This window comes from Physeter macrocephalus, chromosome 10 (genome assembly GCF_002837175.3).
Source record: "Physeter macrocephalus isolate SW-GA chromosome 10, ASM283717v5, whole genome shotgun sequence".
In the NCBI taxonomy this organism is placed as follows: domain Eukaryota; kingdom Metazoa; phylum Chordata; class Mammalia; order Artiodactyla; family Physeteridae; genus Physeter; species Physeter macrocephalus.
In genome coordinates, this window is record NC_041223.1 from 83630036 (window position 1) to 83649393 (window position 19358).

The window sequence follows — 19358 nt, forward strand, 5'->3', positions numbered from 1 at the left end:
GCCTCTCGGGCTGGTGAGTGCCGGTCGGCACCGATCCTCTGCGGGAATCTCTCCGCTTTGCCCTCTGCACCCCTGTGGCTGTGCTCTCCTCCGCGGCTCCGAAGCTTCCCCTCCACCACCCGCAGTCTCCGCCCGTGAAGGGGCTTCTAGTGTGTGGAACCCAAAGTCCGCCGCCTCAGTTTTGGGATGATTCATTGTCTATTCAGGTTTTCCACAGGTGCGGGGTACATCAAGTTGATTGTGGAGATTTAATCTGCTGCTCCTGAGGCTGCTGGGAGACATTTCCCTTTCTCTTCTTTGTTCACACAGCTCCCGGGGTTCAGCTTTGGATTTGGCCCCGTCTCTGCATGTAGGACACCTGAGGGCGTCTGTTCTTTGCTCAGACAGGACGGAGCTAGAGGAGCAGCTGATTCGGGGGCTCTGGCTCACTCAGGCCGGGCGGAGGGAGGGGTACGGATGTGGGGCGAGCCTGCAGTGGCAGAGGCTGGCATGACGTTGCACCAGCCTGAGGCGCGCCGTGCGTTCTCCCAGGGAAGTTTTCCCTGGATCATGGGACCCTGGCGGTGGCGGGCTGCACAGACTCCCAGGAGGGGAGGTCTGGACAGTGACCCACAGGCTTCTTGGTGGCGGCAGCAGCAGCCTTAGCGTCTCATGCCTGTCTCTGGGGTCCACACTGATAGCCGCGGCTCGTGCCCGTCTCTGGAGCTCGTTTAGGCGGTGCTCTGAATCCCCTCTCCTCGCACACCCCGAAACAATGGTCTCTTGTCTCTTAGGTAGGTCCAGACTTTTTCCCAGACTCCCTCCCTGCTAGTCGTGGTGCACTAGCCCCTTCAGGCTGTGTTCACGCCGCCAACCCCAGTCCTCTCCCTGGCATCCGACCGAAGCCCAAGCCTCAGCTCCCAGCCCTGCCCGCCCCGGCGGGTGAGCAGACGAGCCTCTCGGGCTGGTGAGTGCCGGTCGGCACCGATCCTCTGTGGGAATCCCTATTCTTTTATCTCTGTTTTTTCTTTTTTCTTTTGCCCTACCCAGGGACGTGGGGAGTTTCTTGCCTTTTGGTAAGACTGAGGCCTTCCTCCAGCGTTCAGCGGGTGTTCTGTAGGAGCTGTTCCACGTGTAGATGTATTTCTGATGTATTTGTGGGAAGGAAGGTGATCTCCACGTTTTACCCCTCCGCCATCTTGAAGGTCTTTTTTAACATATTTTTAACTTGTATATATTTTGTATATTCGTGCTTCTCAACTGCAAAATGATGGCTCTTTAACTGTATTGTTTCTAAGACCCTTGAAGTTATAAAATGTTATTCTATTTCTGTGCTCACTATAAGCAAATAACCCATCAGGTCGGTATTGAACATCTTACTATGGCAAGTACTGAGCAGGCACTGAGTTTACAAGGAAAAATAAGTGCTTTGCCTGCCTTCAGTGTCTTACAGTTCATGGGAGAGACCGGCAGGCAAGCAGATGGTACTGACAGTGGTCGTAAGAGTGACAGGAGTGCACCCAGAGCCCCGGGCACCAGTGCATGAGGGCAGCCTCCTTGACAAGTTGGCACCTGGGCTGAGCCCTAGCAGCAGCTGAGAGGTGGCCACACGGGGAAGGGGAAGGGCTTTCCAGACAGAGCAGCATTCTGTAGAGCACTTTGAAGCTGGGAAGCAGAATTTGATCTTTGTTCTAAGTAGTGGAAAAAAAAAAGTTTTTTTCATCAGAGAAGTAATGTCATCACTTTAACACTTTAATGTGGCAAAAAATACACAAGAGTTTAGAGAAAGCGAAGACAGGAGTGAGAAGAGTTGTTCGGAGTCTGTGGCGTGGCCGGGAGAGAGGGAGCCTCGCCCTGAGCCGTGAGACACAGGACCAGTCGGAGGAGGGGGAGAGGGGAGACACTGTGGAGTGGAAGCAGCAGAAGTGCACAGCTCGCTGGCTGTGAGACGCGGGGGCAGTAGAGAAGACGCGCACCTAACCTCGAGCGTGCGCTCTGTATCGGCTTCTAGTGTGTGGAAACCTTTCCTCCTTCACAGCTCCCTCCCACTGGTGCGGGTCCCGTCCCTATTCTTTTATCTCTGTTTTTTCTTTTTTCTTTTGCCCTACCCAGGGACGTGGGGAGTTTCTTGCCTTTTGGTAAGACTGAGGCCTTCTGCCAGCGTTCAGCGGGTGTTCTGTAGGAGCTGTTCCACGTGTAGATGTATTTCTGATGTATTTGTGGGAAGGAAGGTGATCTCCACGTTTTACCCCTCCGCCATCTTGAAGGTCTTTTTTAACATATTTTTAACTTGTATATATTTTGTATATTCGTGCTTCTCAACTGCAAAATGATGGCTCTTTAACTGTATTGTTTCTAAGACCCTTGAAGTTATAAAATGTTATTCTATTTATGTGCTCACTATAAGCAAATAACCCATCAGGTCGGTATTGAACATCTTACTATGGCAAGTACTGAGCAGGCACTGAGTTTACAAGGAAAAATAAGTGCTTTGCCTGCCTTCAGTGTCTTACAGTTCATGGGAGAGACCGGCAGGCAAGCAGATGGTACTGACAGTGGTCGTAAGAGTGACAGGAGTGCACCCAGAGCCCCGGGCACCAGTGCATGAGGGCAGCCTCCTTGACAAGTTGGCACCTGGGCTGAGCCCTAGCAGCAGCTGAGAGGTGGCCACACGGGGAAGGGGAAGGGCTTTCCAGACAGAGCAGCATTCTGTAGAGCACTTTGAAGCTGGGAAGCAGAATTTGATCTTTGTTCTAAGTAGTGGAAAAAAAAAAGTTTTTTTCATCAGAGAAGTAATGTCATCACTTTAACACTTTAATGTGGCAAAAAATACACAAGAGTTTAGAGAAAGCGAAGACAGGAGTGAGAAGAGTTGTTCGGAGTCTGTGGCGTGGCCGGGAGAGAGGGAGCCTCGCCCTGAGCCGTGAGACACAGGACCAGTCGGAGGAGGGGGAGAGGGGAGACACTGTGGAGTGGAAGCAGCAGAAGTGCACAGCTCGCTGGCTGTGAGACGCGGGGGCAGTAGAGAAGACGCGCACCTAACCTCGAGCGTGCGCTCTGTATCAGGGTGCTGGGGTTTTAACTGGCATGCTTATTCTGAAATTCACCTGGAGAAATAAATAGGGTTAGAATAATTCATAATTTCTTTTACAAAGGAGTAACATTGAAGGGATATTACCCTATCTAATATCTAGTGTCATACTGATGAGGCATAGGCAACAGAACAGAAAGAATCTAGAAATAGACCTGTCCATGAGTACCTGGAAACATTTGGAAAAGAATAGGCTTTTTATTTAGGTGGTATTGGAAAAACTGGCTATCACATAGGATAAAAAGTAAGATTCGTTCTCTACTTCACCAGAGAGACAAGCATAAATTTCATAAAAGTTAAAGACGTCTCAGTTAGAGTAATGCTAATTGTTATAACATACAAATCCTCAAATTCCAGTAACTTCTCAAAATAGAAGTTCTTTTCTTCCTTGCGTGATAGTCCAATGAAGGTGCTTCTCGCTGGGGCTGGGGTGTGTGGTAGAAGCCCTGCTCCATGCAGCCTCTAGGGACCCGGCTGACAAGGCCCCGCCATCTTCAGCATGTGGCCCCTAAGGACATCCTGAAGGCCCACATGAGCTGGCAGATGGGAAGAGACAGCCCCTAAGACCGTCTGCTTCCCCTCAGCCCAGAAGAGGCACACACCGTCTCCACTCACCTTCCATCGGCTAGGACAGGTCACATCCCCCACCCAGAGGCGAGCAGACCTTGGGAAATGACGTCCCTGGTAGGCAGCCCCTTCCCAGGACTAGTTCTGCGCCTCAGAAGAGAAGCACGCATCTGTGGAGGACAGCTAGCTACCGTTGCCACAAAGAACATGCCAGACAGAGTACATATGTTAACTAAATGAGGAGCTAAATACACCAGACAGAATCTAGGAAAGTAGTTTTATAATCTTGGGCAGAGGCCTTCTTGATGACTTGCCTTCTATGCCTTCTTCATGACATGAATCTGTAAAAAAAAAAAAAAAAAAAAAAAAAGGTGATGTTTTGTCTATCTTTTTGGCAAAGATAACAAATTTATAATATTCCATGTAGTACTTGAAAGTGCTTAGAACAGTATAACACAGTAAACAGTAAATTTTAGCTATTATTACGATCATTATTTTATTAGCATTGCTTTTTATTAGCAAGGAGAGAGAAATACTTTCATACATTGTTAGTGATCATTGGTACCATCATTTGGCGGGCACTTTGATATCAAAACTCAAAACGTGCCAGGCTTCAACCCAGCAATCCAATCTCCAGGAATGTATCCTTAAAGAGAATACCTACAAAAATTTGTGTACAAGGCTATTCATTTCAGCATCATTTTAATAGCAAAAATTAAAGAACTTACACTCCTTAGTAAAGAATTAGCTAATTAAATAAATTTACTTCTTATACATATGTCTAAGGTTTTGATATTTTATAGCAGCTATTACTTTTATAATTTTAAAACAGATAATTTCATTAAAATTATCCAAATTTTAGCTTATAGTGAAGTCACTGAAAAGAGCTCAAGGAATTAGAACAAAAATGGTGGTGGGAGAGGGTAGAATCACCAGGAATGTAGTAATTGTTGCACTTCTGTTTTGCCCAGAGGCAACAAGATGAAATGACCTTAAAGTGCAAGAGGGAAATTTATGTTAGCTATTAGGGGAATCTTTCTGAGACTCTAACATAATTTACAAAAATTCTTAAAACCTCAAGTCTCCAGACAGTTTCTAGTTGTCAAGATGTACCCCCTTTGTGGTTCGCCTCTAGAAAACTTATCTCTCCTAACAATTACTAGTATAAAAGTGTTCAACTATGCTTTGTTTAATCCATGTGATTTAGTTCTTCCCTTTATGATTTTAAATTAGGCCAAGCATACTAAAATATACTTTCTGATAGATGCATTGTGTCACGTAATTGTAGCAACAAAACACAGCCCGCCGAGTTCAGATGTACAACTGACCCTGCTTTAACCCAATCTTAGGTCTGTGATAGGGTAACTTGGATGTGAATCCACCTTATAATGAGGGCTTTTCAGTATTTCAGTGACTAATCCCTTTTACTCAGCATCCGGGGTGATCAATTTGTATTGATTTTGCTGACTAATCCTGGAGCAAAGTTCCAGAGGGGTCTAATAATAACCTCATACACTCCCTACATGTCTTAAATATCACTACAGTATTTACTTCATTCAAATCTTTGCAGTCTCCTCAAGTCTAAAGAATTCATCCATAAATCATTCTAAGTGACTCAGTGGATATGTGAGCTTACTTCCTAATACCTTATAAGCCTATATTCCACATCTCTAATGGGCTGCCTGTAATCAGTAACTATTTCTTCACTGCTTCCTGACTTGTTCCCCACTTTTTCCATTGGGAGGGGCATTTAAGAGCTTCAGATTACACTTTTTTTTTTTTTCATGCAACTTGGAACTCCTCCTTTATTAGCAGTTCTATTTCTTTCTCTAACCCCACTGTCTCTGGATGTATCCATAAAGGTACCATCTGTTTCAGTGCCATTTTATTTCTGCTTTATTCTCCCTGCACTTCTTTCTTTCCTGAATGCTTTATCGTAACAATTTATTCTTGCTTTAGTTTCCACCTGCTTTTGCAGCCTACCCCTTTCACCCTCCCCGCCACCACTACCCCCCAACCCATGTCACCCTAGATTTTCCTTATCCAAGAAATGGGGCACCATGACTCTTAAGGGCACAGCTTTGGAGTCAGGTAAGGGCCAGCTCAGCCGCTTGTAGGTGTTGTGCTTGGCTAGTTGACCCCCGCAAGCCTCAGTTCTTCATTTGTAAGGAGGAGATAGGAATGATACTGTCTCCTTCATAGGGCTGTTGGGAGGACCAAATGAAATGATGGACCTCAGGGTTTCCCAGTCTGGGCACTACTAACGCTGGGGACTGGTAATTCTTTTTTCAGAGGACTGTTCCCAGCATTGTGGGATGTTTTGAAGCAACCCTGGCCTCTACCACTAGATGCCAGCAGCAACCCCCTTCCCAGTTATGACAACCAAATATGTCTCCAGACGTTGCCAAATGCCCCCGGGAGGCAAAATTGCCCCCACTGACAACCACTGGTGCACATAAAGCATTTGGCACAATGCCTGGTACACAGTAGGGAGCTGATAAACATTTGCAATAGATTGATGATCAGATGGATGAATGAATATTCATTTCTAACGCAAGTGTCTAATACAATGCTTGACCCTCAATTAACTTCTTCATACACGAACAGATGAACAAATGAATCTGAAGCCAGTGAGCCTTGAGGGCTACCTGTAATTCCTACATTGTACTAAAAGGTGCTGTCTTCACTTAAAACAAATGCTCCTATGTTGCAAAAACCATTTTGGACAAATAACTAATTGTTATTAGTTAAATTGTTATTAGAGCAGCTTAAGCTGTTCTACCCAGTTTTTCCCCAGCTTTATTGAAATGTACTTGACAAAAACATGGTGTAAGTTTGTGTACAATCTATCGATTTGCTACACTTATATACTGCAAAATGATTGTGAGTTAACAACTCCATCACGTCGCATAATTACCATTTCTTTTTTGTGGTGAAAATAGTTAAGATTCACTCTCTTAGCAACTTTCAAATATGTAATACAGTATTATTAACTATAATCACCATGCTGTACATTAGGTTCCCCAGAACTTATTCGTCTTATAACTGGAAGTTTACAATCTTTCACCAACATCTCCCCATTTCTCCCCACCCCCTACACCCTGGTAAACATGATTCTAGTCTCTGTTCTATGAGTTTTACTTCTTAGATTCCACATATGAGTGATATACAGTATCTGTCTTTCTCTATCTGGCTTATTTCACTTAGCTTAATGCCCTCGAGGTCCATCCATGTTTTTGCAGACATTAGGATTTCCTTCTTTCTCATGGATGTACAATATTTCGATAGATAGATAGGTAGGTAGATAGATAGCTCTTCTTTATCCATTCATCCATTCATTGATGGACACTTAGGTTGTTTCCATATCTTGGCTATTGAGAATAATGCTGCAGTGAACACGGATGTGCAGATATCTTTCAAGATCCTGTTTTAATAATCTTTGGATATATACCCAGAAATAGGATTGCTGGGTCCTGTGATAGTTCTATTTTTAATTTTTTGAGGAACCTCCATACTGATTTCCTTAGTGGCTGCACCAATTTACATTCCCACCAACAGTGCAAGAGGGTTCCCATTTCTCCACATCCTCACCAACATTTATCTCCTGCCTTTCTGATATAGCATTTTAACAGGTATGAGGTTTTGATTTGCATTCCCTAATGATTAGTGATATTGAGCACCTTTTCAATACATGTTGGCCATTTGTATGTCGTCTTTGGGAAAATGTCTATTCAGATCCACTGCCTGATTTTTAATTTGATTGTTTGGGGTTTTTTTTTTCTTTTTTACTATTGAATTGTATTAGTTATTTGTATATTTTGGATATTAACTCCTTATCATCTATGTGATTTGAAAATATTTTCTCTCTTTCATTGCCTTTTCATTTTGTTGATGGTTTCCTTTGCTGTACAGAAGCTTTTCAGTTTGCTATAGTTTCACTTGTTAATTTTTGCTTTTCTTGCCTTTGCTTTTGGTGTCAAATCCAAAAAATCCTTGCCAGGGCAAATGTCAAGAAGCTTACCCCCATGTTCTTCTAGGAGTTTTATAGTTTCAAGTGTTACATTTGTCTTTAATCCATTTTGAGTTAATTATTGTGAGTGGTGTAAGATAGTGGTCCAGTTTCATTCTTTTGCACGTGACTGTCCAGTTTTCCCAACACTGTTTATTGAAGAGACTGTCCTTTCCCCATTGTATATTCTTGGCTCTTTTGTCATTAATTCACCATATATGTGTGGGTTTATTTCTGGGCTCTCTATTCTGTCCATTGACCTATGTGTCTGTTTTTATGCCAATATCATACTGTTTTGATTACTATAACTTTGTAATATAATTTGAAATGAATGTGTGATGTTTCTAGTTTTGTTCTTCCTTCTCAAGATTGTTTTGGCTATTCAGGGTCTGTGTGATTCCATATGAGTTTGGGACTGTTTGTTCTATTTCTGTGAAAAACAGCACTGGAATTTGATAGAGATTGCACTGAATCTGTAGATTGCTTTGGGTAGTATGGACATTTTAACAATACAAATTCTTCCAATCCATCAGCATAGAATATCTTTCCATTTATTAGTGTCTTCTTCACTTTCTTTAATCAGTGTTTTATAGTTTTCACCAAACAGATCTTTCACCTCCTTGATCAAACTCCTTCCTAAATATTTTATTCTTTTTGATGCTATTGTAAATGGGATTTTTTTCCTTAATATCTTTTTCTGATAGATTGTTGTTAGTATGTAGAAACACAACTGATTTTTGAATATTTATTTTGTGTCCTGCAACTTTGCTTAATTCATTTATTATTTCCAACAGTTTTTTGGTGGAGTCTTTAGGGTTTTCTATATATAATATGTCATCTGCAAATAGTGACAGTTTTACTTCTTCCTTTCTGATTTGGATGACTTTTATTTCTCTTTCTTGCCTAATTGCTCTGGCTAGGACTTTCAATACTAAGGTGAATAAAACTGGCAAGAGTGGGCATCTTTAATTTGTTCCTGATCTTAAAAGGAAAGTTTTCAGTTTTTTACCACTGAGTATTATGTTACCTATGGGCTCGTTTTGTGGCCTTTATTACGTTGAGGTGCATTCCCTCTATATCCACTTTGTTGAGAGTTGTTATCATGAAAGTGTGTGTTATTTTGTCAAATGCTTTTTCTACATCTATTGAGATGATCGTATAATTTTTATCCTTCCTTTTGTTAATATGGTGTATCACATTGATTGATTTGCAGATGTTGAACCATCCTTGCATCCCTGGAATAAATCCTGCTTGATCATGGTGTATGATCCTTTTAATGTACTGTTGAATTCAGTTTGCTAGGATTTCAGTAAGGACTTTTACATCTACATTCATCAGGCATATGTACTTTTATTTTCTTGTGGTGTCCTTATCTGGTTTTGATATCAGGGTAATGCTGACCTCATAAAATGAGTTTGGAAGTGCTTCCTCCTCTTCTGTTCTTTTTATGGAAGAGTTTGAGAAGGATTGGTACTTATTCTTTAAATGTTGGTGTAATTCACCAGTGAAGCCTTCTGGTCCTGGACTTTTTTGTTTGTTAGGAGGTTTTTGATTACTGATTCTATCTCTTTATTAGTAATTGGTCTGTTCAGCTTTTCTATTTCTTCCTGATTTAGCCTTGGTAGGTTGTATGTTTCTAATAATTTAACTATTTCTTCTAGGTTGTCTGTTTCATTAAGATCTGTTTCTGGTAGTTTATCTTGTTCTTTTGTTTGGAACATATTATTTTGTTTCTTCATTTTCCTTGACTTTTTGTGTGGGTTTCTGTGTGTTAGATAAACAGCCACCTACCCCAGTCTTGACAGACTGATCTTGTGTAGGAGATGAACATCATAATCAGCCTAGCCTTGGCTTCTGGTTGTCTCTAAAGCCTATGTGATTGTCTAATCACTTTCCCTGTTTTTAGTGGCTCCCAGTGGTGGAATATGTGCCCAGACTGATCAGTGTCCCAGGGGGAGGGTCACAGTCAGCTCCTACATACAGGCCAGTTGGAAGCTGGACCCTCAGGCAGCAGTGGGGAAAGTGTGTCATTAGGCCCCATCCAAGGAGAAACTGGGAGGTGGGCATTTCACCTGTCCCCTCTGTACTGGGCCCAGTTATACAGCCATGGAGTGGGGGAGGGGGCTATGGGGTCCGGAACCCATTACGAACTTCTTTCTTTGGTACAGGCCTGTGGGACTCCTGAATGAAAGCCCCACTGGCTGTCAGAGCCAGGTGATCCAGGGGTTCTTCTGTCAAGCAGCAGCCTCAAAAGCTGGGGCACCAGATGTGTATAAAAGCTTCCTGAGGGAGATACTGGCAAACTGGAGCAGGCCAGAGGGAGAGGCCAGGGGAGGCGTCCACCGGCTTCTGTGGTCTCAGGAGAGAACTGCAGTCACTCCCTAGTTGGATGCTAAAAATTAGAGGCCTGACTGGCAGGTGGCAGCGCAAATAGAACCCTTTCAGGGAAGGGCGGGGAGACAGGCGTTTCTGCCTGGACACAGGTGGAGGGTGAGCAGGGGCCCAGTGCTCACACCCACTGATACCTGCTTCTGTGTTTGCTGTAGTATGTGGGGCTCACGGATGCAAGCCCCATGGCTTGCAGAGCTAGGTGTTCGGGGGGGGCCGTCCCTCTGGTGGGAGGCTTAAAAATTGGGGCACTAAAAATGGGGTTCAAACCCTTAGCCTCACAGGGAAAAGCTGGGAGTTGGAGGTCCCTGCTGTGTGCTAGGACTGGGGTTTATGGTGAGTGTGTCTCAGCCTCTCCTGCCGCTTTGATGTGAGCGTTTTCTCATTCTCCCAGTGCGTAGGAGCCCCTTGGCTAGTTTCTGGATTTCCTGCAGAGGGAATTACTGCGTGTGTAGCTGTTCATTTGGTGTGTCTGTGGGAGGGCGGCGGTTCAGGGGTCTCCTATGATGCCATCTTTAAAGACCACAGCTGCCCACTGTCATAAAAGGTAAATCTTAGGGAGATTTGCTTTTTATAAACATCAGTGGCTGACAGCTGTGAATTATTATATTCTGTGCTGGTTTGATTAACTTACAGGTATTTTAGATTGATGTTCCAGTTATTAAGCCACTGATGTGGTAAGAGAACAAAACTCAAGCTACTTTTAAATGTTTATTAACCTAAGTTTATTCTATAAACATTTATTGAGTGCCTACCATGTTTCAGGCACTGTGCTAGATACTTCGGATACAAGTATCCAACCTCGGGGAACCTCCATTCTGCTAAGTAATGATCTACAAAAATAATAAATACATAAATAAAAATGAAAGAGTACTCATAACTTCTAAAATATTAACCTGGGAAATATCTAGATGGTACTGACAGCAAAATTCCAGTGGATGACTGTAATCCAACAAGAAACATTTTTGTGGGTGCATTCATTGTGTGCCATTTGGTTGCTCATTTATGACTTCATTTTATTGAACTCTGACTTTCTGATCTGAATTAAAATGAGGGTATTAAATCTAATCTGTAGTTACCTTTACATATTTTGTGACTTAAAACCTTTAGATTATGATTCACTGTGTGCATAATTTTTGAAATTGTCTCAAACCTACAGAGTTCCTTTTACTTTTTCTAGGTTTTCTCTAATGAACTGACTTTATAGCATACTTTTTGTGCTGTAGTGTAACAGGCCTAAAGCTGATTTTTTAAAACTAATGCAATATATGTTTTTTGTGTCTCACTTTTTTCATCTGTAGAATACCTAACCAACACGGGTGTTATAAGAATTAATATAACATTTGTAAAAAACCTAGAACTAAAGGAAGTGCCTGGCACAAAGTAAATTTTAAGTCTGTGCTTTCTGCACCCCTACTGGTCATTTACTTATTTCAATTATTTCTAATATTTTAACATGGCCAGTAGGGTACTGTACCTTTTTCTTTCCTTTGTACACTTGTGAGGAAGCAGGACTACAGTGAGAAATAGAAGCAAAATGTATATCCATCAGGGCCATATAAGGAATGTCTCTTTGTCTATAGACCACTTGTCTTGGAAGTAAGTCCCTCCAAATGATGAAAACCAAGAAATGTTTTCACATTTAACTCTTTTCTAAAATTTTTTCCTGATTTCAAAAGACATTTTCATTGTTATAAAACTCCAGCATTACCAAAATTAATAACTTAGAAAGTGCTAAGTCCCTTTATCCACATACTCACCACAACTCTCTACCCCAGAGAGAATTAATACTAACATTCTGTGTCTATTCTCGCATGTCTTTCCTAGGTGTATGATATATGTTTTATTAAATAAGAGTACGTTGTACATACTGCTTTGCAACTGACTTTAATCGCTTAATGTCTTTGATGTCCGTATCAGCGTATGTAATTCCTTCTCATCTCCGACAGCTATGGAGCAAGAGAAAAGGATGCATTTGTGGCTGGCTGTGCATCCAGCCACAAGCTCCCACAGCGTGCAGCTGACCCTCTCCAAGTCCTGACCCAAAAGGGCACCAGGAAAGTGGCTCTAAGGATGCTCTTAGTGCACACCAGGGGCCAGGCCTTCCTGAATGCAGGAACGACTGGGCTGGACAAAGAATACACATTCACACAGCAGTTAACCCTGAGGCTCCCACTCCCAGAAACATCAGTAACTGCAACCCCCTGAGGTGGAGCTCTTCTTTGGAGTGTGGCCACCTGGTCATGCACAGCCCACTCGGAGCAGGAAGGACATCTTACTGAGGATGATCAGGTCAAGCTAACCTACTGTAAAATCTCCATTGGAAGCCATTCATCCCACCTCACCTCTCCCACTTCAAAGCCTACCTTCCCTCACTCAGATATTTACGCTTGGAGTGGTTAAGTCATTCATCTTTTCTATGCTCTCCTTAGCTGCTCTTTTTCTTTTTTTTTTTTCTTTTTTCTTTCTCTTTTTCTCTTTTTAGCTGACAAAAGGGCAGATATGACTTAAGCCAAACGTCAATATGTCAAACCTTAACTATCCATTCCCATGCAGTGCGTAGTGTGTATGATCACCTACTCTGTTGTAACAAATGGAATATTAATTAACTTGTATACAGAACTTACCCAGAACTGACTGGAGCGGTACAGAGCACGCAGAGCAGCACACTTAGGGCAATCCGCTCAGTTGGGGCCTTTGTCTAAGAGGCTGTAAAGGTGCAGACTCCACAACACAAGTGAATTTTCTTCAGAACGGAACTACCACCTTCTTCGGCAAGAAAACAGGAGACATGATTATGCGAAGTAGCCCTTTCGCATCTGGACAGGCTATGTACCCTCTGTGGCATCAGCCAGCAGGCCGCGGTGCTGGGGCAGAGGCAGAGGCAGAAGCCCCTTCCTACAGGCAGGACCACCCGTGCCGCCAGGACTGCCGTGGGACGCCGCACCAGCCCGAAGCCCTCCGGAGCCCCAGACCTTCCGAAAGCAGTGTCCAGGCCTTTGAAGGTTAAACAGCGAGCCGTCCAAACCTGCGTGGCTAAAGCAGAGAACGGCCGAGGGTCAGACCTGGGGCAGCAGGCGCAGGAGGCCACGTCCTCCGCCTTCCACCCCTCGGCGATCACAGAGCCCGCGTGGCGCGCGCCAACCTGGGGCTCAAGAGCAGTTCCCTGGGCCCCAAACAGGTCAAAGGGACCCTTTCTGAAATCCTGTTTTGGAAACTAAAACCTCCTGGTCGTGCTACTTACAGCTGCTTCACCCTGTTTCTTTCAGATACCATCGTTCTCATCGCCTCCATAGCAGTAGTTTCTGCCAAAACTCAGGGTAACATCTTCGCCACGTCGGCGCTGCGCAGCCTGCGCTTCCTGCAGATCCTGCGCATGGTGCGCATGGACAGGCGCGGCGGCACCTGGAAGCTGCTGGGCTCCGTGGTCTACGCGCACAGCAAGGTGGGGGGCCCTCGCCCAGGTGCGGGCAGGGTGTTCTTAACTTCTTCCCTTGCTGCCGTGATATTTACTAAACCCATCGAACGCAAACTTAATATTTCAGTAATTGGTTAAAGCACTGTGGGACACAAGGTGTAGTGGATTATGTGAAAGTCCTCATAAATATCCAAGCAGTAGTCAAACACATGGAATCATGCTTTTTTATTTTTTTTTTCCTTTTTCAAAGGTTTTTCACCTCTAAAAATCTCTCATTCCTTTTATATCTAGGAATTAATCACAGCTTGGTACATAGGATTTTTGGTTCTGATTTTTTCGTCTTTCCTTGTCTATCTGGTGGAAAAGGATGCCAATAAGGAATTTTCTACATACGCGGATGCACTCTGGTGGGGCACGGTGAGTATAAGAATCTGGTTTTATTTATTGGATGTTGTGAGATGTTTCCTTTGAATGTAGTGTAGTGATTCCCATGAGTGGTCTCATAAAGCTATGAACTTCCAAAAGGGAGTTAAGTGAAAATGTACCGCGCTTAAAATTATCTAAAGAGCTTCCCCTGTTAAGTCCAACAGAGTTCTCTTACAAATCATCAGTAGTGTTTCTTGCATGCTAGACTGTTGCCAAAATAAAGACAAGTGATTTTTTAACCGTGATTAAAATGTTCATGGGCTTGTTCGCTTTAACTTTGTGGAGCACAGCTTTAAAGTACAAATGGTTGCATTGTTTTGCCACTCATCAAAAAGTTTATCTGAGGCTTAAAAAGAAGAAAGCAAAAAGGAATACTAGCTGAATGAAAGAAAAGTAAAATTATGATACAAAAAGGGAAAAAGAGAAGAGTGGTAACCATCTCTGAGATCAGAGACTATAGACCCTGAATTTCAAAACTTTCCACTCATACACCTCTTTTTCCTTTATATTGTTGTTAAAGGATAGTTTTCCAAACAAATAAAAGTAAAATCACGACTCTCATACAGGTAGAAAATAAACATGTCCTAAAGATTTTATTTAAACTTTTAAGTATTCAAATGAATGTGCAAACAGAGGCACACCTGGCTTCTTCCACAGTGAAAGAGGAAAGTCAGAGGAACCCGCACCAGACAGAATGTACTTACACGTCTATAGACAAGAATTATTTTGCATTGCTGCTACAACTTATGTAGTCCTAAAATAGCTCAAAGACCTGAAAGGTGCAGAGCCCGCCCCATGAAAGCAGGAACTGAGAACCTGGAAGAGTGTACTCTCAACAACACATAGTTTTCCATCAAAGCAAAAATTGTCTTTACAGTGTAAAGAATCTATAAAACAGTCGATGAAACGTGTACCCTATAAAGAATGTCATAGGATAAAGGAGTGCTTTATGCAATGTGTAAACTACATTTTTTTAAATTCTATTCCTTAAAACATTCCAAAAGGGTGAAAATACAAGAGCAGTTATAGTTGTTTGAAGACGTTCCCTGTCTCTTTGGTCCAACAAATTTGTTCTCTTATAAATCATTGGCAATATTTCTTGAGTGCTAGACTGTTGCCAGAATAAAAATCTGTCATCTTCTTAATCTGTGATGAAAACATTGGTAAGTTTGTTTGCCGGTTTGCTTTGTGGAGCACAGATTTAAGTGCCCAGTTGTTGCATGGTTCTGCTGTTTGTCAGAAGCCCATCAGGGAGAACTAGAGCCCTTGCCAAGGACATGGATAACTCGTCGGGGCCTGTAGTCAGCAGAACTTGGTATGCTTGTGGGTTGCATAGCAGCAATAATATGAATAAGAATCAAAAATATATTCATCTGAAGATTAAGATTTTTTTTCCTTAAATTATCAGAGTTAAACGTCTCCAAATTTGTGCCACTGATAACAAAGCATTCTGTTGGTTTAACAATTTGGTTTCCAACTCCTTCCCCTACCCCACAAGCAATAATGGCCACTTTGAAAGGAGGAAAGTAGAAAACCCAGAAGAGAGAAGTCATCTGACATTCTTAAAATACTTCTCACGTGCAGAGAACAAATGAAAATCTATGACTCGTGGTGGGATAAACTGTGTAAACTGAGCAAACAGGAGGCTTTTCTAGCCAGCAAGGGGAAGACAACTGATTATCCCAGGCTTCAAAGCAGCGATTTGAATTGAAGTTTAGATTGTGCGCCTCTGTGATAATTCTAACGTGCGTGAGTGACAGGACACTCTGGAGCCCCTTCTCCTCTGAGGTGCATCTGTTGGTGGGTCCACCTGGCAGCTCTCTGGCCTTCTGGCCTTCGGTCTTCCTTTCTCCTTCCTACTAATCAGAATCGCTGCACTGCGTGTTGAACAGTGTGTGGGAAGCTCTGAATGTGCCTCTCACTTAGTCACCAGCTTGTTTCTTTTACATAGAACAACCCATGTAGCAGGTTTCCAAAGGTCATCTCTGTTCCTTTCAGGGAAAAGCAACATCTATTCATTGATTTCATTCCAGTAGTGCTATTTGACTGAAGTTTTAACCTGTAGGTAACAGGATCTTTGAATGGCCTAATTATGTCTCTTTAAAGAAAAACAAATCTAGCCTTGAATACAAGAGTAAAAATTTTCTAAGGTGTTGAGCTTCTAGGAATAAAAAAGGCCTTGTTGGTCCACAGTGGGTTTGTTGATATTAACTGACTCATTCATGAAATCGGCTGAAGCCACAAAAAGCAAACAAGAGAACTTATTAGTTCTATTTCTTATAAGAACATACTAGGTCTCCAGTGTGAAGTAAAACAAATTTAAAATACTGACTATACCTTTTATTATATGTTAACGAAGACCTTAATGAAATCTATGTCTGGATACTTTTTAGTTAAAATTGTCCATGTTCGAAGTGAGAGAGTGGCATGGACATAAATACACTACCAAATGTAAAATAGCTAGCTAGTGGGAAGCAGGTGCATTGCACAGGGAGATGAGCTCGGTGCTTTGTGACCGCCTGGAGGGGTGGGATAGGGTGGGAGGGAGGGAGACGCAAGAGGGAGGAGATATGGGGATATATGTATACATATAGCTGATTCACTTTGTTATACAACAGAAACTAACACACCAGTGCAAAGCAATTATACTCCAATAAAGATGTTAAAAAAAATAAAAATAAAGATAAAATTGTCGGGCTTCCCTGGTGGCGCAGTGGTTGCGCGTCCGCCTGCTGATGCAGGGGAACCGGGTTCGCGCCCCGGTCTGGGAGGATCCCACATGCCGCGGAGCGGCTGGGCCCGTGAGCCATGGCCGCTGAGCCTGCGCGTCCGGAGCCTGTGCTCCGCAACGGGAGAGGCCGCAGCAGAGGGAGGCCCGCGTACCACAAAAAAAAAAAGATAAAATTGTCCATGTTGCATGTAATGGACACCTTGCTAACTAAGGAAGTATCCAGAATACATAGGGAAATGAAAGCATCCTGAACTGCTGTGTTTCTTAGTGCTAGGCTTTGGTGAAAGAAAAAAAAAAAAGGAAATCCTCATTTATTAAAAAAAAAAAATGCCCGAAGTATCAACATTAAGTATAAAATGCCATTTGTAGGCTATGGATCCAGTGTCCCAGTGAATTCTAAATATTAAATACGAAACCCCTTCCATTGAGAGGGTGCTGAGGGCTGTACCCAAACCAACTGCAGGAGGAACACGTAGTGCCATCAGCACTGCTCAGAGCCAATAACAATTCAGAGAACTTTGATACCTGAAAACAATTCCATACTAGCGAACAACAGTACTCAGCCCACTGAGTAAGTGGGATAATCGATACAAAGGGCTGGTCCTAAGCGCATGGCAGGTACCCAACCATAGATGCGGCTGCCGTGGATGTGAGGTGGGAGAACCGCTACAGCCAAGGAACACAGAGCGGTACCTTCCTGGCACACCCATGGCTTAAGCGCAGAAGGGGCGTGGGGACTGGGGTTTCGATGAAAAGATGTCCTGGCTTCTGAAGGAGCAACTGAAGAGGCGTTGATGACAGTGGACATGCGGGGGGAGAGGGGAGGCTGAGGCCCCAGCTGCGGCTCCAGGACAAGAGGACCTTCTGGTTGCTGGGCTGAGTTCCATTTAATGTTATTTCCTATTATTATTATCCTCCTTTCCAGTTGCTTTAGGTGTATTCTGAAGTAATTTAAAAACAGGTTTTCCTGCAGTTATGTTTTATTATGATCTCCTTCTTTCCTGGTATTATTTTCTTCCTTTTGATTGGCTGAAACAACTTAAGATCCCATCCTCCTGAAGTAATTTTACCTGGTAATGACCTATTCTTGAAGGCCAGCTTGTCCTCTTTCTGTTTACCACTATTCCTGTGACGAAGACAGTGTTACGGGTTTTTTTAAAGACACAAACAACAGCAGATGGTATAAATCTACTGTTGAGCAAGCATCTGAAAAATACAGCCTCCACCTGAGACCTGTGCCTGAGGTGATTCCTTCAGGCATGTAGAGGATTTGATGTCGGCCAGAGGTAGTCCCAGAATTCATGCTAAAAACCTGACAGTCTTTCTCCAAGCATCAATATAGGAGGAGGCTCTGCATTCAACAGGTTGTACAGCCCAAATATATGCCATGAGTTTCATCCCCCTGCAAAATCTAAGAATAGGAAATGGTGCACATTTGTGGAAAGAGCTAAGATACCCTTGTCATTGATAACATCTGTTACCCTTCCGAGACTCAGCCCTCCTTCCATCAGGTTCACCAGGACAAAATGTTTTCTGCCACCTCATATAAGCTGTTGCTTTCTGACTTATATGACTCAGATAATTAACTGTATCTGCTGGTACAGTTAATTAAAGTTGTGTTTCTTACTACCAATGCATTACCCGATAGTATCCAAGCCTTACTTTACTTCTAACCATTCAAGATTATTAACGACCAAGTGAAAACTGAGACCCACATGTCCCAGCCATTACCCCCCAAAACAGACGAGTGGTTAATAACCTCTCCAACTGCCACGGCTACCTTAAGGGCATTTATGGGGTATACTGGTTATAAGTCTCTGTGGGGAACTCTTTCCTAAGATGTCTGTTCCTTGAAAATTGTCACCACACACGCAACTCTGGACACTTTTGCTCAGTATTACTCCATAAGCACTGAGCACGTGCTGTACTAAAAAAAAAATGTATTATAGTCAGGAGACCAGGGTTCCAGCCCCATTGTTAGTGGAGGTGTGATATTAAGCAATTATTTAATATCTCTGTAAAACTGAGAAAAGAATAGTACCCAAACACAAAGTTGCTGTGTGTATTAAATGAGATTAGGACATGTAGATGTACTTTATCAAGCACTAGACAGATGTTAGTCACCACTGTTACTACATATTGACCACAGTCCTGGAAGAACAGTATGGAATGCTAATGCCCTGAGCTCCCTGCCACAGCAGAACCCAAATTTTATGATGCCACCAACACAGGAGTTTCTGATGTTTGAAGATCAAAAATCTTTCTGAAGTACTAGTTCAAGGTGACCAAATTTCAAAATTGACTGTGCAGGTTCTGTGACTACCCACTGTCTGAAACCGTATGCTCAGGAAGTGGCCCAAAGAGAAGAGAAGGGAAGAAAAGAGACTTGAAAGAAGAGAAAAAGTGCAAAGAGGAGGAAAGGGGAAAGGGAGGGGAGGGGGGAAGGGAGAAGGAGATTGTTGACAACTGTCAACGTGAATCTTCTTCCCTTGAAGGACCCCCTTAGGAACCTTCACGCACTGTTGGTGGGAAGGTAAATTGGTGAAGCCACTATGGAAACCAATATAGAGATTCCTCAGAAACATTAAGACTAGAGGGCAGACAGCAGAAGCAAGAACTACAATCCGGCAGCCTGTGGAACAAAAACCACATTCACAGAAAGATAGACAAGATGAAAAGGCAGAGGGCTGTGTACCAGATGAAGGAACAAGATAACACCCCAGAAAAACAACTAAATGAAGTGGAGCTA

At 43.0% G+C, this 19358-nt stretch overlaps 1 protein-coding gene across 3 annotated transcripts in view; it reads left to right on the forward strand.

Moving 5' to 3' along the window:
* KCNQ5 (potassium voltage-gated channel subfamily Q member 5) overlaps positions 1-19358 on the forward strand; it is a 616346-nt gene that overhangs the window by 460707 nt on the left and 136281 nt on the right. For all 3 annotated transcript variants that reach the window (XM_028494701.2, XM_028494702.2, XM_028494703.2), the window contains exons 4-5: positions 13304-13479; positions 13744-13869. In XM_028494701.2, the coding sequence (XP_028350502.1) occupies positions 13304-13479; positions 13744-13869 (302 nt within the window). The remainder of the gene's footprint in view (positions 1-13303; positions 13480-13743; positions 13870-19358) is intronic.